The 22,703-nt window shown below is 41.9% G+C and overlaps 2 protein-coding genes across 2 annotated transcripts in view; both read right to left on the bottom strand.

Moving 5' to 3' along the window:
• The window catches only part of LOC132578453 (pituitary tumor-transforming gene 1 protein-interacting protein-like), a 44,392-nt gene extending 36,251 nt beyond the window's left edge, over positions 1–8,141 (bottom strand). Inside the window, exons 1-3 of the mRNA XM_060248479.1 lie at positions 7,822–8,141; positions 6,229–6,281; positions 1,962–2,070 (exon numbers count right to left, since the gene is read on the bottom strand). Coding sequence (XP_060104462.1) covers positions 1,962–2,070; positions 6,229–6,281; positions 7,822–7,963 — 304 coding nt within the window. The 5' untranslated portion in view covers positions 7,964–8,141. The remainder of the gene's footprint in view (positions 1–1,961; positions 2,071–6,228; positions 6,282–7,821) is intronic.
• A 5,626-nt stretch (positions 8,142–13,767) lies between these two features.
• On the bottom strand, positions 13,768–20,895 carry CLDN12 (claudin 12). The gene is made up of 3 exons (XM_060248473.1): positions 20,732–20,895; positions 17,360–17,418; positions 13,768–15,990 (listed from the first exon to the last, which is right to left on the bottom strand). The coding sequence occupies exon 3, from the start codon at positions 15,966–15,968 to the stop codon at positions 15,231–15,233; it is 738 nt and encodes a 245-aa protein (XP_060104456.1). The 5' UTR covers positions 15,969–15,990; positions 17,360–17,418; positions 20,732–20,895; the 3' UTR covers positions 13,768–15,230.
• Positions 20,896–22,703: the final 1,808 nt, after the last annotated feature.

Raw genomic sequence — 22,703 nt, 5'->3', positions numbered from 1 at the left:
TCAAAAGTCAAACCTCCCTTTGTCAGGCACAAGCAGGAATGGAATCTTCATGTCCTCTTATCTCAGGCAGAAGGTGGGAGTGGTAATGTAAGGAACGCAAAGGTACAAGGCATACTGTAATCAGCTTAATGAAATGTGCAATGCACAGCAGCCAAGAAGGTCAGAGCGCCTGCTCCGGCTGCAACGCCACTGAGGATGTTCTCCGCAGCTGAGAACGAAACGTCTGGAAGGAAAACTTTCTCCAGTAGAACACGGCACTTGAGCCCGAAAGATTCTACAAACCCTAATAAGTATAAGCTTTGATTCATCACTGCATTTCTATGAATGGATTGCTGCTTCAGGGGACATTTTGTGCTGTAACTGCATGGATTCCACGGGTAGAAATTCTGTGGAAATCCCAGTCATAGACATGGTAGTGGGTAGAATTAACCAATATGCATTGGCAATTGCTGATCCATTAAGGTTTGTGTGATTGGCATCATTTCTGAATATGTTTAAATGAGCACTTATGGCATCAGTTTCAAGATCTTTAGGATGAATTGACCTTTTGAAATCAAGGGAACAATTAGTCAGATTTCCAGTATCCACCCACCCATGGACTTTGTCCTCAAAGGGAAATTACAAGGAGATTGCTGAATTACCTCACAAGGCTATATAGGAATTTTGGATTCTTCCTGCTAATTTTCTGCCCCTAAGCTTAAATCAGGGACAGACAGTCCTTTAGTTTGTCACATGAGATTATTTCAAAGCTATACATGAAGGGGTTTCCCAGTTGGCACAGGTAATCTGAAAGGTCCAATACATTCTGAGTGCAGGCCAAAATCAGTTAAGCAAGCATGATCAAAGATCTCCTCGAATCATATTGGCCAACAGAGCACATTTCAGTCTTGACAACATATTTTTGACGTAAGGCAACAAACATAAGAAACATTCACACACAGATCAATTTCTTTGAGGAAGTAAATCCATGGTTTTAAGCACTCCATACCTGTGCAAGTTAATCACCAGTACTGATCTTTTAAAAAAAATGTTAGGCTTTCAGTACAAAACAGATTTACAAAGGTATGTTTTATATTATAAGCCTTCCTGATTTACTCCCAGGAAAGTTCATATAAGATTGCAGCCCGTGAATGTATTTAGACAATCCACAAACTATGTATGGAAGAATATGAACAAACCATAGACTATCAACCCTGTATGCATGGTTTTTTAAAAAAATGATGACAAATCAGAATCGAAAAACAACGGCTTGTGCTTGTATGCTACCACATTGGGGCAACACTAGCTCTGCAAGACTGTTCCAAGTTGGAAAAAAAAGCATTAGAGGGTAGGGAACTGTCAAACTGCCTTTCACGCCATGTTCCCGATCCAAATAAGATGCGTAAGAACTCACTGAAAGCAAAAACATGCATACTCTAGGGAGCTCCATTCACACAACTCCCAGAGTCTTGTTTGGTTTGGCCCTGAAAGAACAATAGAGAGAAGCATGGAATATGGTAACTTGTTTCTGTTTCTCCAAAAGATATATAATAACATATTAGCAGATCCAAAACTCAAATTTCATTTATCAACAGTAGACATTATATATATAGAAAGTGTGGCTTTATTCTCAGGCTTAAAACTCAAAAGAAAATTGATTTCACTCTACTGGGAATCACAGCACAGCAGCAATTAATTTAGGGGGGAAACTCCTCAGGAAAAACAGTATCACAGTATTAACCAGTGCTTCATCTTGTGATGTGAGATTACTGTAAAGTTTATGACTAGTTCACAAAACTAACTTCATAGATTAAGGAAGGTGAGCTAAACAATTCATGCATTAAATGAGAACCCAAGTTTTCTTTACCTGTTTATAAATGTATACCCTACTGCCTCTCTGCCCTCATTGGGGCCATCATGGTGGCTCCTATAGGATGAATTAGAAATTAACCACACATACCAGAGTTGCAATCAGTACTTACTCCAACATACTCCCCAACGAGCTTCTGACAATGGACACAGTGTAGATGATGGAATGATACTCCTCACAGGGTAATCCATACAAATGGAGTTTTCATTGCACCAAAGACACTAAAGAAAAGTGAAAAATATCCTTACTCAATTTCAAGAAGTTAACACCATAATTAACTTTAGACTTGGAATATCCTGTGCAGCAGGACTCTAACTTTATGTACCCTAAGCATCAAGAGAATATATTGCCTCTTCAATTTTGAGCTAAGAAACCAGTTATGAATATCCAGCTGTCAAAAACATAAAGCCTTTCTCTTCCTTTTCTCCTAAGACCGCTTCTTTGAGCGTTGCATGCTGGGCTCCTATTGCCTTATTCTAGCTATGGTCAGTGCCAGTCAACTTTGATAGAGCTCTGTATAAATCAAGACTACCAACAAATCAGAATCCATCATATGTCAAACTATATCAGCCAAGACAATAAGCTTTCTATTACCATACAATCTCATGGGTATCATTACCTGCATCTTGAACAAACATATTTTTTTCTTAAATTACTCAAACTTCCATTGAATTGTTTTAATGACTAGGAAATGCCTGATCAAAGTATTTTTTTTGTCTCTGAAATTACAATAGTGGTTTTTTAAAATAATTCATTGACTTTGCATGGAACATGTAAAAGGTTTGTACGGTCATACTGCTTAACACTTGATAGAGTTACCGTTGTGAAACACTTCACAGTACTTTATATCTTTGTATGCATTCAAATTGGCTTGATAAAGTCTGACTGGTCTTTCTTCAGTGACCCTGCTGATAACGCTGCAGCAGTTTCACTGCATCATCCATCATTCCGTCACCAAAGCAAGTCTAGGCGCTGCCCGCAGTTTGACTTATTCCAACATCTCGTCTTACTGCTGCTTTGATGACCCATTATAACCTAAAAATTACCCTCAACCCACATCATTTGAACTGCTCACCAACCCTTTTTAGTAGCTTTTGGGTGTAAATGTGCCAGAAGAATCCCCCAGTTTTATTCCTTTTCTGATCATCACAATCCTCACTTCAGATGACGATTGCAAGGGGAGGGGTGGCCCATTCAGTCACTCACTGAAACTGAACTTCCCTATAGTTATTAGCATTTTAAAGAAATAGAAAACAGGTGTTTATAACACAGGGGTTTGGGGTTTTTTCTCTTTTAAAATCCTACTATTTTGGGAACCCAGTTCTGACTTGACAAAACTGAGCATGAGGTTGAAGGATTTAAGCTCCCTCCCTGCACTCAATTGTAATTTGCTTTTTACATATGGATGGAGATGCATCATGACTCTGTCATGCCATTCAGGCCAAACCTAAGACTCTGAAGGGGAATGCAGAAAAAGGTGTTCAGAATCCCTTACTCTAAATCAGGGGTGTCGAACTCATTTGTTATGAGGGCTGGATCAGACATACCGTAAATGAGACTTTGTAGGGCTGGGCCATGTTGGTCTGAGCCATGCGTGTACCTATTTAAGATTACATAGCAGAAATACAATTAAAATATTAGCACTCATAGGTCTTTAAGGTGCTTTCTTTGTATTTCTCCCATGAAATCCAGGGAACTGGGCAAAGGAAGCTCTGGCTCTTTTCTTCCTACCCCAGGGGACCAGGACGGGGAGGAGCCTCAGCCAATAGAAGGAAGAGAGGCTTGGCTCAGTAGCTCTGCTGTGCTATTGAGCGAACCTACCAAAGCAAGCTCTCCCTCCCCCCTTCCTCCCCAAGGGAGGAGCCTCAGCCAATAGAGAAAATAGAGGTTTTGCTCCTTAGCTTCTTTTCAGTTGAGCAAACCTTGCAAAGCAAGCTGTGATGCAGAAGGAAGGAAGAGAGAGGAAGAAGGAAGCAGATGACAGCCAGTTGCTTGGGGGGGGGAGGGGCTGATAGGAGCCCTCTGGGGACCTGATTTGGCCCCTGGGCTACATGTTTGACACCCCTGCTCTAAATGGTTACTATTCAAAACAGGGAACTGAGCTGCATGCTGGTCTGACACAATAAGACCACTCTTATTCAGCATAGAGGAATGCCATCTTTGAGACTAGGTTTTTATTATTCTGTAACTCAAAAAGGGTACAATCAAAATTAAGAAAAGAGATCCACATATTCCAAAGCTGTTATCAAACAATATAATGGTGTTTGGTTGAGAAATAAAAATCATGTTATACATGGCCAGGATTAACAGCTTCATACACAATCAACTTAGGAAGCTATAATCACCGACTATAAAAATGGTTCACTGTATGAACTAGAGTAGGATTGTGTAGCATTTCAAGCAACAAAATACAAACATATCTTCTCTATACTTTCTCATGACTTTCAGGAATTCTGTAGTAAGCTTCTGGAAAAAAAACTCACTGTGCAATTAACTTAACCTACTGTTACCACATAATAGTCTTTTTATCTAACTATCCTTGCTTCCTATCTGTGGTACCATTCTCTGCCAAAATATCACGGCATTTGACAGAGCTGAATGCTTATGCAAAGTGAGAGATAATCAAATGATACAAGACCCAAGAATGACAATAGCACCAATTGTAGCTTCATGCTATCTTAATCAAGAACAACATTTCATGCACCACTATACCAGCAGAAACACTGACACTTAAAGAGTAGCCAGGGGTGAGTCTGAATCAAGGAAAACTCACCTACTTGGCAACACAAATACATTCGGGCTACTGTAGAGTGAGGTGTGTTGTGGCAACAGCTTTATAGGTCTTAAAGATACCACTGGACCTTTAAGTTTGTTCTTGCTGCTTCAGACTATCATGGCTACCTGTCTGAATCTGACATTATTTTATATTTGACTTGAATTCACTATTGTGAAATTGGTATAAAATACACTATGACTATACAAATTGCTGAAGTGTTGTACACACAGCAGAAGGATGGTGACGGGTGAATTCCTCCCAGAGATAGAGAGCTTGAGTGACAGGCTGCTCCAAGCAATCTGACTGGTTATCATGAGAGCATGAGCTGAGCAGAGAAAGTCCTGAGAACTGCATGCTGGGGGGAGAGTCAGTCAGATTTCTTCCTTGATTGAGTTGAGAGCAGTTTTACACAAACTGGGGGACTGCTAGCAGGAAAGTTTGGGAAACAGGCAAAAACTCCCATTCAGGTCAAAGAGAGGAGATAGATCTTCTAGTGAGAGAAGAACTCCTGTACCTAGTCAAACAGGGAGTTAGCTGAAGAGTGGACAGATCCTTGGTCTGGTTAAGAAGCTGCCTTTAGAGGCCTTAAGAGTCAGTTAAAAACTTAAGATGATCACTAGTGTTTCAAGAGAAAAGAAATGAGCCAGTGAATACTCAAAGAAAGTGTGCTGGAGTGTCTGGGGAACAAAAGCCTCTCAACACAAAGATTTAAGTAACTGTGAATTGCAAGAAACTCTGATTAGCCTGAAACATAAGAACTAAAGTCTGAGCATGTACTGGTTTTACCTCAGAGTTACCTATATCTAGTTATCTCAGACATTTCAATCCCTGATTTCAACTCACCTTTCCCCTCTAGGCTGAAAAAAATATTTTGTTAATTTTGAATTTAATAATGTCTCAAGTGCCATATTCAGTTGCTTAAGTTAAAGGGCGATCTCAACCTTCCCTCAGGTTTCCGGGATGAGCCAGCAGTAAAATATCATACTGAGGCAGGGTGGGACAGCCAGAGTTCTTCCAGAAAGAAGAAAATAGACCCGTAGGGCTGTTCAGTTAAAAAGGCAAAGAAAAACAGAGGGAAAATCTTGCTTCATAGGGTAAGAAAGGTAAGGGGGTTGTCATATATGCCTACTCTTCCCTTCAAGCCAGATGATAATTTAAACAGCAGTATTTCAGACAGATTTCTAAAAAATATAAATTCTGTACAAAGCAATCAGCTATAATTTTCTGCTCAGGAGGTTCTACTTAATCCCATCTAAGTCATGTTTTCAAGTTTGTTCAGTAAAAGAATCTGAGATCGGGTAGCGCCTGTCAAAGAAAAGGACAGGAAAGGCTTAACATACATAAGAAAAAAGGTTTTCCATGGAACCATTAAAAAAAACCCCACTGATCATAGCATTTTACTGGAGCAGCCTCTCTCAAAAGAAATCTCATTCACCATGACCTTCCTTTTTCAGTACTGGAGTTTTACTTTTTGCTCTGGTAGCAAATGCTATCTAAGCACAAGTTTTCTTCTGCCCCCAAACCTAGCCCAGATATTGGCACCAGTCATGAAATTGCGAGACAGTTCTTCCCCACACTAATTATAAGAAATGCCAGAACTTACTGAAGCATTTTGAATACACTGGTCACAAGTCTTCCCAGAGAAAGCATCACATGCTAGAAGAGAATAAAACTTCATGTGAAAAATTATTGGTTGTATAGTAAACTGTACTGAAATCACAAAAAGTGTGGGATGGGGAGCTAAGTTTTAATAAATATCCAAAGCTTCATTTATCTTCTAGGGTTTTCCCCCCTGACAAAACTGTATGCAATCCCTCAGATCATCTAAACAATACAAACATGAAACAAGCTTACTCATAGCTATCTATTCTGTCCCTCCCCTTGCCAATCCCTGCTCAGAGGTGGCAGCAAGATCTCCTAAAACCACCCCTCATCCTGTTGGGGTGCTGGACTAAATAGACCTTTGGTCTGATGCAACAGGGCTCTGTCCATTTACCACATTTTTATCTTGCCCTTCCTTCAAGGATCTCAAGAGTGGTACATAGATATATCTCTGTTTCCCATTTTATTCTTGCATGCGAGGCAGACTAGTCTGAAACGGTGATTGGCCCATCATCTCCCAGCAAGTTTTACGACAGGTGGGGAATTTGAGCCCAGAACCTGATGATGATGATAACTAACCGCTATATCTCATGGGTTCTCTGTCTTACGTTCACCTGAAAAGGGAACCCAATAGCCTCACAGAGATCTATATTTAGCTATTGCCAGCTAACAAGGATTATAGTATGCAATACCATCAAGAAAAAATTCATATATATCTTCAGCAGTATGCAAACATGATAAATTATTAGAACAACATGAACACTGTACCTTTGGCATCTGCTGCTAAAAATTTGCTAAACATCTTTGGTCAATTGTCAATGAAACAGTAACTAAGAGATTTTTCAGTTAAAATCCCTTTGGCCATATGCTACCAGAAAACAAGAGACACCCATTTATACAAGATTTAGACTATAAACTTTAATCAATTGAGGAAACTGTTGTTTGAGCTGTACTTGTTTCCTGTAGCAAATCAGAACATACAACACCTGACATCAGGCCACAGTTTCTCATACAAGGGGGTTGTTTTCCTAAATTAAAATCAGTATATATGTTGGAGATGCCTAAAACAACCCTGCATGTTAGAAAATAGGCCTAACAGTAATAAGACAAACAATTTTGACACGCACTCTGTTACTAGTCAAAGGACAAATAGGAGGAACAGGTAGAGGAGTTTTGCAGGAGCCAGTGGAAAAGGCAAAACACAGCAGGAACCGCTCAATTCCATCCAATTAGGCTTCTGGGTTTCCAGACTGGGCAAAAAGATTGCTATCGTTCAAAGGGAGGATAGGCGGACAGAAGGATGCCTCGTTAGGGCTAACTCATGAAGGTGATGCTTCCCTCTGCTGTGCCAAAAAGTGCTAAGCGAGGCCCGCGAGGGACACACCATCACCTGCGCCAAAAAGATGCGAATAGCAGCAGCTCAAGGCTGCCTGCAAGCACGCTTCTTCCTTCGGCCGTGTTGTGCTCACAAGTCCCACGAGGTAGGCTAGGCTGAATGAGAGAACGACTGCCCGAAAGTCATCGTCCTCCCGGGCCGACTCTCACCACTCCTAGTCGGATCCTCTCCCAGCAAGACCCACGCCCCTCCCTTTACCTTGCCCGACCGTACGGGAGGCAGCGGTGGAAGCTGGCAGCGCGGTGTGGTCCTCCGCCGTTGCCGAGCAGCTGCACAGTAAGAGAAAAGCTGGTAGGCACAGAACCCAAGGCCGCCACTTCGCAGCCTCCTTCGCCTCCATCTTCCCCCGCGGCTGACCTGCGCCGCCCGGTCAACTTTCGAGCTTCGCTTCCCCCTTCACTGGACTCCGGGAACCGCAGGTCGACGCGCACATGCGCACTCGGAAGAGAACGACTCGTCAGTCACCTCAGAGCGACCAACGGCATGGCCTCTTCCTTCTGGCCCCGCCCCTTTCCTTTAAAAGCTGGAACGGAGGGACGTTTCTGTAAGAGGCCCCGCCCCCTTTGCTGCCCTTTTTCCATCGGAAACCGAAATAATCAAATTTTTGCCCGCCGTCATTCAGAATCCGGCCGAAGGAAACGGCGGCAGCTGGTGGGACAATTAAGAGTTTAACTCGTGCTTGACGTGTAGTTGTTTCGTTTTGTTAGGCATACTCACATCACGCTATTTCTTTCTTTTTGACTGTTTTTAAATGACGTGGTGGTCCCTGCACGAAAGTGCGGATGCTAAAAGTTGACATCCAAGCTTCCCGCTAAAGCAATTCCAACAACCTTGCCTCAAATCCAGATATTAACGACGATAGCTAAATGGAACCATCCTGGTCTGTGGCAGTATCCTTCAGGATACTGGATAAAAATATTGGGATGCTGCTTCCTTCACTCCTTGCTTTCAAATACTCCATAGACATTTGATGGAATCGAGCGGTGGTGTAGTGGTTAAGCGCTACAGACTCCAGCGTGGAGACCTGGGTTTGGTTCCCCACTCTTTCACCTGAAGCCTGCTGGGGGAACCTCAGAACCCGCTCAGCCTCACAAGGTGCCTGTTGTAGAGAGAAAACAGGAAGGACCAGTAAGCTGCTTGGAGACTCTTTAAGGTAGAGAAAAATGAGGTCTAAACCCCTCTTCATAATAGTGGACTAAAGTGAAATGTCATGAATAAAACAATTGCAACATGAGCTGTAAGCCACCCAGCTCTCCAAAATAATGTTCCCTATCATCTTCTGGGGGAAAGCATCCAGCCCCCACCCCCAATTAATTGTCTCTAAAAAATTAATTCCCCACCCAGATCCCCTTCACTACCCTCCAATTATCCGCATTGTTCAGGGACCACTACTTCAGTAGGGTATGACTGTAATCCTATTAGCATTGTTTATTTTTAACCTTTCACAATGAAATTGTATAGGATAGGCTTTGAGGAATTTTTTTTTTTGCCTTTCTTTCACAGGATTACTGGCATATGGACATATGAAGCTGCCTTATACTGAATCAGACCCTAGGTCCATCAAAGTCAGTATTGTCTACTCAGACTGGCAGCGGCTCTCCAGGGTCTCAAGCTGAGGTTTTTCACACCTATTTGCCTGGACCCTTTTTTGGAGATGGCAGGGATTGAACCTGGGACCTTCTGCTTACCAAGCAGATGCTCTACCACTGAGCCACTGTCTCTCCTATGGCTTACATAGGAGAGAGAGCTCAGTGCTGTTTGAAGGTAGAAAAGCAGGGGGATGAGGCTAGGTTTCTGTGCTTTTTTTTTTTTAAATACAAATAGGTACACAAAGGGATAAAAAAGCAAGCCACATTTTAAATGCTGTGGAAGCTGAAGAGCCAGTCCAGGGTGTGTTCTCAGGGAAGCAAATTGGAAGCAAACTCCTTCAGATTTCACTTGTGTATTGGTTTAAATGTTATGAGAATAACCTTCAGGCCTCCTCAGTTTCATACCAATGATTAAGAAGACACTATTTTTCCAGTTTGTGGACTCATAGGAAAAGTACAAAAACTTAGAGACAGTTAACGCAACTGAGGCCCCGAGCATGTCTTCGGATTATATTCTGGACGGTTTCGGCCCCCTCAGCCTGGAGGAAGTTGACAGGATCCTCTTGGCTGCCCGCCCAACAACTTGTAAATTGGACCCATGCCCTTCCTGGCTTATTAAATCTTGCCAAGGGGATCTCAGATATCCTATACGGGATATCATAAACAGATCCCTAACGGAAGGGCTCTTTCCAACGCCGCTTAAAGAGGCTGTGGTCCGTCCCCTCTTTAAAAAACCATCTTTAGATCCGGCCCAATTGGCACACTATAGGCCAGTCTCAAATTTGCCCTTCCTGGGCAAACTTATTGAGAGGGCAGTGGCGAGGCAGCTACAGACTTTCCTGGAGGACGCTTCCGTCCTTGACCCACTCCAGTCCGGCTTTCGCCCAGGTCACGGGACAGAGACGGTGTTGGTTGCCCTGGTAGATGACCTTCAACGGCATCTGGATCGGGGTGGCTCGGCAGTGCTGATGCTGTTGGACCTATCGGCGGCGTTCGATATGGTCGACCATCGGTTACTGACTTGCCGCCTCGCCGGCGCGGGGATTCAGGGGCTGGCCCTGCAGTGGCTTTCCTCTTTCCTCGAAGGTCGGGGACAAAGGGTCACAATTGGGGGGGAGCTATCCCGGAGGCACACACTTAATTGTGGAGTGCCCCAGGGAGCGGTTCTCTCCCCGATGTTATTTAACATCTATATGCGACCTCTTGCCCAGATTGCCCGAAGGTATGGGCTGGGGTGTCACCAGTATGCTGATGACACCCAGCTCTATCTACTTATGGACGGTCAACCGGTCTGTGCCCCAGAAAACCTAGATCGGGCATTACAGGCCGTGGCTGAGTGGCTCAGACTGAGTGGACTGAGACTGAATCCTGCGAAGACAGAGGTCCTTTGTTTGGGCCATCGTGGACCGGGGGGGAAATCCCCCTGCCAGTTTTTGATGGTGCGCCGCTGACGGCGGCGGACAGGGTCAAAAGCCTGGGGGTGCTACTGGAGCCGTCCCTAAAGATGGAGGCTCAGATAGCAACCACTGCCAAGTCCGCGTTTTTTCATCTTAGACGGGCAAGGCAGTTGGCCCCCTTCCTGGACCGCGACGACCTAGCAACAGTGATCCATGCTACGGTCACCTCGAGGTTGGATTACTGCAATGCCCTCTACATGGGGCTGCCCCTGTGCCGGACCCGGAAATTGCAGCTGGTGCAGAATGCAGCGGCCCGGCTGTTATTGGGCCTCCCAAGGTGGGGGCACATTCGGCCGGGTCTTCGGGCTCTGCACTGGCTTCCAATAATATACCGAGTCCGGTACAAGGTGCTGGTCATTACCTTTAAAGCCCTATATGGCCTGGGACCTGCCAACCTGAAGGACCGTCTCTCCCCACACGTTCCCCAGAGAGTACTGAGGTCTGGGATGCAAAACCTTCTCACCATCCCCGGGCCCAAAGAAGTCCGTCTCAAGACAACCAGAGACAGGGCCTTTTCTACAATGGCCCCCACATGGTGGAACCAGCTGCCGGAAGAGGTGAGGGCCCTGCGGGATCTTACTCAGTTCCGCAGGGCCTGTAAGACAAGCCTCTTCTGGTTAGCCTACGCCTGACTAGATAAATGTAGCTTATCAGACTTCAGTGGAATATACTGTATAGTTTTAACGTTAAGATTTTAAGGTTTTTAGGTTTTAAACGCTTCGACTTTTTAAAATGTAATAACTTTGCATTCTGTTTATTGTTTTATCGTTTGTTGTGAGCCGCCCTGAGCCATTTTATGGGAAGGGCAGGATATAAGTCATAGAATAAATAAATAAATAAATAAATAAATAAAAAAGTAAGCTTTTCAGTCCAGATGTCATGGCAAACTCCAGGTTTATTCTAAACCTGGAAATAAGCAATGATCTTTCCATGAACATAAGGAGGATAGAGCATGTGGGTCCAAGGATCCCCAGGATCACTCACAAAGCAACAAATCACAACTTGCTGTTGTATCCAAACCTAACCTATTCCTATTTTTATCCTTAAATATGCTATCTGTTCAAGCTTGCTTCAAGTACATTTCAGTAAATGCAATAAAAGGTAGCACTGAACTATTCTGGAACTGCCCAGTTTTAAATTATTAATATTTTTAAAAACTTCTAAAAATAAACCACAGGTATACAAGACTTCTTTTTATTAAAATACATACTTCCTATTACATAAAAATATTTATCATAACTAAAAGCAAAGTTTGCATTACTAAAAGCAAAAAACTAGAATTCTACAAAGCTTAACTAGTATTTTCCCCCATGCAAACACAGGCAAAGGAAAGCTTTGACAGAAATGATGATATTCACATGTACAACTGTGCTAGAAAACATTTGTATAAGCTAAACAAGAAAAAATTCAAGAGTTTCAAATCAAACCCAAATTCAAATCCAGCATCTTCTGCATCTACAAGCAGGAGCACAACTTTAAAAGAGATAGATATACTTTTAATTAGAAAACAATCAGCAACAAATATATTTGGCCTGCATTTTACAGAATCAGTAAGAAACCTGAATAGCCCCAAACATAATTATTTCAAAAATGCATCTTGTGGTGGTAGTAGCATGGGGTCAGATCCTTTCTCAGGAAAGCTGGCCTCTGTGCCCATTTTCCTCAGTTTGGGGCTCCCCTTCAGGGATTTTGGCATGACGGTCGAGTTTTAAGCCCAGACCAGGGGCATGGCCAGGGATTCCTCTCACACTGAGGTGGAAGGGGAGACAACCTTGGGGTGATCACCCTTGTGAGATCCAGAGACCTGTCATCCCCCATGCTGTGCCAATCCCAAGGTTTCCACCAGACCACTGACTGACAGGTGGGTCAGTTGAACAAGATCCAGTACTCCATGCTGTGACTCCAGCTGTAACCAATAAAGCTGTGGTCAATTTTTTATTCCAAATTTTTCAAAGAAACTGTGTGTTACTCCAAACTAGTCTGTAATGGTTGGTAGCTACCAAGGCTGTAATTTGCTATTAGTTAGCAGTGGGGTGAAGGAGGAACCCCTCTCCTTTGGCGCCTTGGTTCTGGGGCCGCAAGTATACCCATCCTTTAAAAGCATTTTTCAGTATTTGTGTTTTAATATACCAGCCACAATCCAGCCAGCTCCTTCATGGGATATAAATTCTGTAAATAAATAAATATCCCAAGAACTGAGGTAGGAATGGGCCAAGCAATTAGTCCACATTCTAGCAGTATCATCAGTGTTAATTTTTTTGTCAGCAAGGCCTGCCTCAAATTTTCAAGTGATCATTTAAAACAAGCTGAATGCACATGCATTATAAGTCTGACATAGTGCAAATACAAAAGTGCCCAAAACACCAAAGAAGCATTGAACCACAACAAAATTCCTCAGGGGCAAAGATTTTTCAAAGATTTTTCAAAGAAGTTCAGTTTAGAAAATCTTTTCATAGTTTCACTTTCCATAGTTTTTGTTTCTTACTCTTGCTCCTCTGAAACAGAAGAACAACTTTAAGGGCAAGCCAGTTAAGAAAGATGTTTATATATGTAACAGAAAATTCTCCCCTCAAAATGGGTCCTTTGAAAACACTTGCTTCATTGGGTGTGCATATAAAGTGCCATCAGGTCACAACCAACTTAAGGCATCCCCATAGGGTTTTCAAGGCAAAGAGATGTTCAGAGGTGGTTGGCCATTATCTTCCTCTGAGTAGCATCCTTGGACTTCCTCGGTGGTCTCCCAACCAAGTACCAACCAGGACCAACCTGTTTAGCTTCCGAGATCCAATTAGATCATGCAAGCCTCAGCCATCCAGATCAGGGCAGTTTCTTCACTACTTAAGAATAGATCAGCCCAACAAAATTCAGATAGTCAAGTCTTGTTTGATGGAGACACCTGGAAGTTCCACAGCATGTGCAGAATCTTTTGTGAAAGCCATTCTCTTTGACAAAAAAAATCACACCTCTTGTTCCACATAGGTGATTACTAAAGGAATCCTTTCACATTCTCATACAAGAATGTTTTTCCTTATATAAAGGGCATCAAAACCCATCAATTTGGCAATTTTTAACTAAGGAGAGTGAGGTTACAGATTTATAAAATCTACTTTGTATGCAAACTTTAATATGTGAAGTCCACTAGTGAAACAAATTTCCAAATAAAACACTGCATTTGATAATAGTCTCTTCAATAATATTTATACAAAAGATACTCTAAAAGGTTACTATAAGGTTAGAATTGATTTGGAAAAGGCTAACATCCATTTTTAATATCCCTTAAAATAATCCTTATTCAGTAACGATGAATAATCCTTATTCACTAACATCCCTTAAAAATAATCCTTATTCACTCAATTTAGATTAGTTTTAGAAGCAGTCTAGAAATGATACAGCAACTTTATATAACCGAGGCCATCTGGATTTTTATCAGTTTTACTGTATAAATTCTTAGAACTGTAAATGGATTTTGGTCTCTTACTAAGTCTGAAGAAAATCTGAAGAAAAATACAGTTTTACAGAAATGTTTTATAAAGAATGTAAACTTTCTTAGGAAATTCAGACTACATTATTGCTATGAAACCAAAACTAAATTATAAGGTATGCCTCTTTCTGAATCTCCAATTTTTCTACCAAGAGAAGGCTCTATTTTGATAGCACAACTCCATAACATTCACAAATATTTTTTATATTTGCACAAAGGAAAGCAAGAGTTGGAATAAGAGTGAAGTAGTACTGCTATAAAGACTGAAGGAATGGGAAAATGCAAGAGCTTAACATAGAGTTTCTGTTCCAGTATTACAAAAGAGACTAAAATGATTTTATTACTGTTCCCTGCATAAATAGTAGAGGTAACACAGGCACAAAGTTTATCATTCTCAAACATAAAATAGCTATCACTATTACTAAAATCCCTGGTTTAAGTCCAAAGGTTCTATAGTGTAACAGCACTTCTGCTGGCTGCAGAGACAGAGGATAAGTTTTGCAGATTTTTCTCTCCCCACTGCTGTCCCATCCTTCATATCCCATGATATCTGTGAGAGTCCCTAAATCCCACAAGCAAAACTGCGAAAAAGGAGGGTCAGTAAACTGCAACGGAAGGCAACTAAGTCCCATTCTTTAAGTTCTGCTTAGCATGAAAGTTGGACAAACCAGAAATGCTTAAAAATCCACAAGTCTGATTTACAAACATCAGCAGATGTTTTTTTCAGTAGTACAATTCAAGGAAGAAACTGGCTAAAAATACATAATAGTAAAAAAATCTCTATTTTTAAGTTACGGTACCTATGAACTTAAATACCATCACCTTTGATGAGACTTACAAGACTTGCAAGTAACTCACAAGCAGGACTGCTAATATTTTGGCTTACTCCATTCCTCCCTGTAGTAAACCCAAAGAAAGCAGCTGTAAAAACTACCAATTATAATGCCAATCTTGTTCACATGCCACTTATACATTATTTTTAGAAGTCTCCCACACAGTGAGAGTGGAATTACCTGATCCATAGTGCTTTGTTATGAAACAGCCAAAGGGTATTCGCCTGTTCCAACATCTTTTTTTTTTTTAAGAGGTATGTGTAACCACAGGGATGTCAATTTCAATGGCAGAATGGCGTGATCGTGCAGAATATGGTTGGGAAGCATAACTGTGTACACTGGGCGCATGTGAATACAGGGGCTGCCAGAAAGGGGAAGGCAGTGTTTTGCATGCACAATACCACAGGAATAAGAGAATGGCTGTGAAAAGCAAGCCTCCCGCACTGGCAATAGCAATGAAGACAGAAATGTCAAAGGAGAAAACAGGCTCATATTTTTTGTTCATTTCTTGATTATGGAAAATGACCCAGATAGATGGAGCCAAACAAATGACACATGCAAGGAGAAAGAAGAGGCCAGCCACAAGATGGCAACCTGCGCTGTTTATGAGACATCTGGCTTGCTTGATGTTTGGCACAGATGAGATGAAGGCCGTGTTACACATGCCAATCAAACAGAGAAACAGAGCCAACACCGTAGTTAGCATGCTTATGGGAAGAGTGAACTGGAGGATACGCAAATCCAACTGATCTATGGCTGTATACCATTCGGTGTCATAAATCACACAGTCTTTGCTTCCATCAAAACGAACACACTTAATCCAGAGTCCAGTGTAAACTGTCACATTCTTTTCGTTTTTGTTAAAGGTGCACAGTCGCATTTGTCTCCAGTTTGGAAGCAGGGCAGCAGCAATAAGTCCTGATAAGGCAGCTGTTCCAGAAAGGAAAGCCAGGACCGTTGCAGCATGGACGTCACGGCAACCCATGTCTAGCCAATGAAAATGCTTCCTGGGGAAGAAAATGTTACCAAGTGAATAATATTTAGACCAACTCCTGTTTCTCAATAAGAGGAAATCATTTATAATACAGTTCTACAAATTAACCCAGAAGAATACATGAAAGCAGCCTTTAAATAACTGGTTGCCATGTATGGCTCAGATCCTCTAAAGTAACAGTGCACTGGATTCTGACCCAATGGTCACTTTAAAAAATAGTTTTTTTGCAGGTCCATATCATTTCTTAAATATAAAATAGCCAGCATTTCTTGGTATAGCAATATAATCTGGCATACCTTATTGTAATCTCTTACTAAGACTTTAGTCACTGAAGTTAGGACTCGTTTGTAAGTGATGCTGGTGGAGGAAATTGCCTTGAAGTCACAGCTGATTTATGGCAACCTCACAAGGTTTTCAAGGCAAGAGACCTTCAAAGGTAGTTTGCCATTGCCTACCTTTGTGTCATGACCCTGATATTCCTTAGAGGTGTCCCATCCAAATATTAGCCAGAAGCTATCCTGTTTAGCTGCTGAAATATTATATCAGGCTAGCATGAGCTATACAGGTCAGGGCATAAGTGATGCTAGAAATTCCTAAACATTTCCAAGAATGCCAGTGGTAAAAAAAATCCTCTCCATTATGTCCAAAATAGTTTTAAATAGTTTTACTCCAACTGAATTAGGAACAGTGAGTTTAAGTTCTTATAATTTAGTAGACATTTAGCCATGAGAATGTGATGGACAGAGGCTTGGAACATGTTTTTTAGGCCAGAATGTCACTACTTGTAGCAAAAAGGTTACAATAATAAAAACCTTCTTAAACTATTACACTGTGAGAGTCTATCTGCCACTTCCCACACCAATCTTATTAGCAAAGAGATTATTTTGTTGTTGTTGTTCTTATAAACTTAAGAGTTTTGGATGTCAACAACCGGAACTTGCATGGTGATGTGGAAATGGGTTTTACTGTACATGTTAAAGCAATATTGAATGTATTTTTAAAATATATATATTATTTTTCATCTGCAAAGCAAGACTCAAACCAATTTATAGATCTAAAAAAACAATCTAAAACTTCACCACAACAGCAAAACAGCTCCTCCAGTATGGCATACTTATATTCCAGTCAGATACTTCAACTCAGGTAAATTATTATTTTAGACCATCAAAAGCTCACTCTCCTGACAAATGTTTTTCATATTTCCTAAAGTAAAGATTGCATTAAACTTTACAATGTATCTGTAAGCACTAGAGCATCTGCTTTTCATCTAAAGTTCATAATACATTTCCAACTTTTGACAGTCACATTAGATGCATTTTCTACTGTTTGTTACTTTGTGCAATAACCTACTTTTCCCCCAAAAAATGAGAATGCAAACTTACCAAACAGGGTAATCAAGTCACGAACAACTACTACTTGTAAGAGAAAAATTCTAATAGATCTAAGGAGAAAAAAATAATAACATTTGGAGTTGTGCCATGTTTTGAGTCATTCATTCATATTTAATTCTAAACATTTTATTCTACGCTGTTAACATTCAACATTTTAATGAAGTAGCCAAAACTTACTTTTGTTGTCACAGTCTCCAACAGGTAGGCTTTTTCAGTGACTGAAGAAGACATTGGATTTATATTCCGCCCTCCACTCAAGAGTCTCAGAGCGGCTCACAATCTCCTTTATCTTCCTCCCCCACAACAGACACCCTGTGAGGTGGATGGGGCTGAGAGGACTCTCACAGCAGCTGACCTTTCAAGGACAACCTCTGCCAGAGCTATGGCTGACCCAAGGCCATTCCAGCAGGTGCAAGTGGAGGAGTGGGGAATCAAACCTGGTTCTCCCAGATAAAAGTCCACACACTTAACCACTACACCAAACTGGCTCTACACCAAACTGCAGAGTTTCAAAAAAGAAATCCATTTCACAATTTTTCATACCAATGCCTAGCTCTTCATATGTATTGTGATTAATACAGGGACATATGAAGCTACTTTATACCATCTAACAGTGGCTTTCCAAAGGGTCTTTCCTGGCACCAGTTACCTGAGACATGTTACACATGCAAAAGAATACAACAGCATTGAGATGTTAAACAGATTCAGATTAAACACCTCAGAATATAAATGAGAGATTACTGTTTTTTAAAAAAATCCTGTACTTTAATGTTTCATTTAAAGTGGAAAACTAGCACCTAGGACCTAGACTAGAGCATCTCTCTCTGCTGTGATATTTTTATTTGGAGAGGTTACATGGGGAAGCACTAATAATATGACCAGCCCATCTGCAGTGGTACAGCTCATTCAGTCAGCTCAGAATTCTACCATCTGTTTCTGTTGCAGGCAAGGCCTGCCACCCTTTATCTGGAGATGCTAAAGATTTTGCCTGAGACCATGTGTATATAAAACATGCACTCTACAACTGAGACAAAGCTGCAATCCCTTTCCCTGCTGAATTTCACCATTGTTAAGCATGCATATATAATCAAGTCATGAAACATATGGAAAATATCTAGAAAAGTCATATCTTTCAAATATAACTAGCCACTGTTTTATAAAGTTTAACATAGAGATTAACAAGCGGGGACCTACAAGGACTTGTGGGAGGTATCTCCTCTCCCCTATTTCCCATTCCTGAAAACCCCCATAGCCTCTCCCCTTTTCCCTGCTGCCTTTTCTTCTTCTACGGTTACCAACCTTCAGGTGAAGCTTGGGGCTCTCCTGGCATCACAGCAGTTCTCCCCAGTATAGAGATCAGTTTCCCCTTACAGTTGGAGCCCAGGTTGGAAAATTCATGGAGATTTGGAGGTGAAGTCTTGGGAGAAAAGCAACCTCAACAGGGTATAATGCCATAGAATCTACCGTCCAATGCAGCCATATTCTCCAGGGCAACTGGTTTCTGTCATCTGAATAGCATCTGTAAAAGCAGGAGATCTCCAACCCCCACCTGGAGGTTGATAATGCTAGTTCCCGTGGAGAAAATTACTGCTTTGGAGGGTGGACTCTATAGCATTATATCCCTCTGAGGTCCCTCCTCTCCTCAAACCACATCCTTCCCAGTCTCCAGCCCCCCAAATGTCTAGGAATTTCCTAACTTGGAGTTGGTAGCCCTATCTCCTTCCCATCCAACAACAAATCTACCTTTAACTGCTCCTTAGTCTTAAGATTTCCCTCTCTCCGCTGCTGACAGCCTCTACCTGGGAAAACTGTGGCCTAGGTGTGTAGTGCTGGTCACTGGACAAGGCCCACTCGCATGGTATGAAACTCTCAAGGACTTGTGAGGTAGAACCTCACTTTCCCCTCAATTCCAGTTCAGCTAACTGTAAATCGAACAAATAGGGCAATACAACTCTTACTTGATGAACCCATATACTCTTTTGGTTCCATTCTCTGTGCAGGGAACATGGGCAATGTAAACACAGTCTTGGGTCTTTCCTATGGTGGAATCACAAGTTTAGGACAGACTGACTGTAAAAGCAAAGAGAACTCCTCCTTTAGCAGCCTTTTGAGCGGTTCCCCAAAACAGTTGTTTTTACAGGTCACTGCTATATATTAGTGAGAAATAAGGATGATTTTATTAACATGTGTTTCCACTGGAAATCACCTTTCACCAAACCAAGGCAATTTTTAAAAAAGTAAATAGGCTGAAACTTGGAAAGAAAAAAAAACCCACACAGAATGCTTATGCAGAATAAGCACCTTCTTTATTCATTACCTAGTCTCCTCGGACCCTCCTTTTCAAATATAGCAGCACTCAAAAAGGCCCAGGCAACAACGGTAAAAATTAGATCAGGTACTTCTTAACACATCTTAAAGGTGAGTTGGAAAGAAGCTCACAGCCAGTTTGCTGGCGTTACTAACGACGAGTAAGTAGCCGGAGCAATCAAGGAACAAGGTCTGTACTGTGTGGGTGAGATTATGAATCACCGCAGAACCTCCACCATACCATTGAAACATAAAAGGCACTAAAGAGAAGGGAAGAAACAGCCCCCAACAGGTTTTTAATGCCAGGACATTAGAATGTTCCAAATATCTTCGATATCTAGTTGCTGACCCTGACGTAGGGTTGCCAAGTCCAATTTAAGAAATATCTGGAGACTTTGGGGGTGGAGCCAGGAGACATTAGGGGTGGAGCCAAGATCAAGGCTGTGACAAGCATAATTGAACTCCAAAGGGAGTTCTGGCCATCACATTTAAAGGGACAGCACACCTTTTCAATGCCTTCCTTCCATAGGAAATAATGAAGGATAGGGGCACCTTCTTTTGGGGCTCATAGAATTGCACCCCCTGGTCCAATCGTTTTGAAGCTCGGGGGTATTTTGGGGAGAGGCACTAGATGCTGTGCTGAAAATTTGGTGCCTCTACCTTAAAAAACAGCCCCCTTCGCACCAGAGCCCCAGATCGGATCAATTCTCTGTCATTTTCTATGGGAATAAATCCCCATAGGGAATAACAGAGTTCCCAGCAGACATTTCCCTCCCCTCCCTCCCCCCGCTTTCTGACGACCCTGAAGCAGGGGGGGGGGCTCCAAACCGGGGGATCCCCTGCCGCCACCTAGGGATTGGCAACCCTACCCTGACGAAGTATCCATCACCGCACTGGTTAATAAAATCCCTAAGCTTCCAATGCAATTTACCTCTAGAGAAACCTACTCCGATCGGAGAAGTCTTAAGCAAGCCATGATTACAATCAAAGCCGCCGAAACCATAGAACGAAGAATAATGGGCCACAAAGCAGGAACATCCATTTTTCCATACTCACCCACAGCCCACGCGCGGGGCGCCTGCTTTACAAACACCGACTATGGTTTTCCACTTTCCCTTCACCGCAGCGCCTTCTAGTCCTGCGTTTTTCAGGAAGTTATTATTTTCCCCACATTTACCCACACGGGCTCCTGGGATTGTAGTCTCCGCCTTGCAACGAGCGCCTTTCCTCTCGCTTTAACGACTACAACTCCCAGGATCCTCTATCAGTACCTGAAATTTAGGACGCAACGTCCTCCTAATCCTGGTCCTACTTGATCTCTTAATTTTTTTCTGCCGTTGCTGCATAGTATATTGAAGAGAGATAATTCATGCGTATGCACCTAAATTACCAAATCCTGCCCATCTCCCATATTTTACTTTACACATAATGTGCAATGCAAAAGATGCGATATGAGGATTTGATAACTCAGACGCATGCAAATATTTCTACACCCACACACGGCTTTTTTTTGAGCAGGGACGCAGTTCCGCTGGCTTGGGGTCAGGGGGCATTGCCTAATATGCAAATGAGTTCCTGCTGGGCTCTTTCTACAGATAAATGATAGATGCTTTAAAAATGGATGCCTGCTCTCACTTGATAGGTAATTTCTTGAAGACACGACTACATCTTAATAAAGCACCACTCCACTTTTAGTTCATTAAAACCAAGGAGAAAATGTACAAGAACCAGACCCATTAGTTGTAGTTCATCTTCAGAACATCAATATTACAGATTTATAGCATGATTTACCAAGCAATCCTATGCAGTCATTCCAATTTAATACTAACAGTTTCAACAGATTTAGATTGAACTGACTTTACACAAAGCAGCTCCGTGGCACAGAGTGGTAAAGCTGCAGTCCAAGCTCTCTGCTCATGACTGGCATTTGATCCCGGCAGAAGCTGGGTTCAGGTAGAAGGCCCAAGGTTGACTCAGCCTTCCATCTTTCCGAGGTCAGTAAAATGAGTACCCAGCTTGTTGGGTGGGGAAGTGTAGATGACTGGGGAAGGGAATGGCAAACCACCCCATAAAAAGTCTGCTGTGAAAACGTCATGATGCGACATCACCCCAGAGTCAGAAATGACTGGTGCCTGCACAGGGGACTACCTTTACCTTTTTAAACTTTACACCATTAAAACTTTTAGAAACCATACTATCCAAACCACTGCTCCCCACCACCACCACTTAATGGCTTGTGAGAGATCATTTCCTTGCCTTTGTATATCAATCCTTTCTGACTGTTCCTAAGCTGCAGTTCTCCCTTTCCCTGCATATTAGCAGAGTGCATTTGCGCTGCTCCCTAAAATGTGGAATCTTTTCCCTTTTGTCTGTTTTTTTGATAGCTGCCATAGTAGTTAAGCTTCAATATACCTTATACATTTTTCTTTTATTGTGACACAGATGACTAGTAATTGCAGTAGCAATTTGAGATGTGTTCTAGGTAGACTAGTGAGAGTTGTGATCCTGATCAAAGGATTAGCTTGAGTGGTCCCAAGAACAAATTCAGTCCACTTTCATAAAATCAACTCCAAACTAAGTGTGGGAGAAGGTCAACGGGGCTAGTATTAGATGGAGGAACTGCAGTTAGCTCTACCCTTTGGTCTTTACCTTCCTTTTATATATCAATTCCTCGCCATTCATTTTAGTGCCAAAGAAATGCCTCAATCCAATTTCCAAAAAAGCACAATTTATCCTCAGCACAGAATGCACATTTAAGACATTTAGAGATTAATCATAGCAGCAGAAAAGACTTGAAGAAAATTTGAATGTAGCTATGTCAAGTTTTCACTGCATGGCAATATCACACATGTATAGTTTTGATCCCATGTATCACACATGTATAGTTTGATCCCATCACCTTTGCTCTGCTCATTTTGCAGCATTCGGGTAGGTGTTTTGCCATTTTTATGTTCCACACTGTGTTCCCTAATTTAATTTTAATTTTTAGATTCGATTGCTAAATAACTGTCATTATTCCTGCCCCACA

This window comes from Heteronotia binoei, chromosome 10, assembly GCF_032191835.1.
Source record: "Heteronotia binoei isolate CCM8104 ecotype False Entrance Well chromosome 10, APGP_CSIRO_Hbin_v1, whole genome shotgun sequence".
NCBI classification, from domain to species: Eukaryota; Metazoa; Chordata; class Lepidosauria; order Squamata; family Gekkonidae; genus Heteronotia; species Heteronotia binoei.
This window is presented reverse-complemented; position numbering and strand designations above follow the sequence as displayed.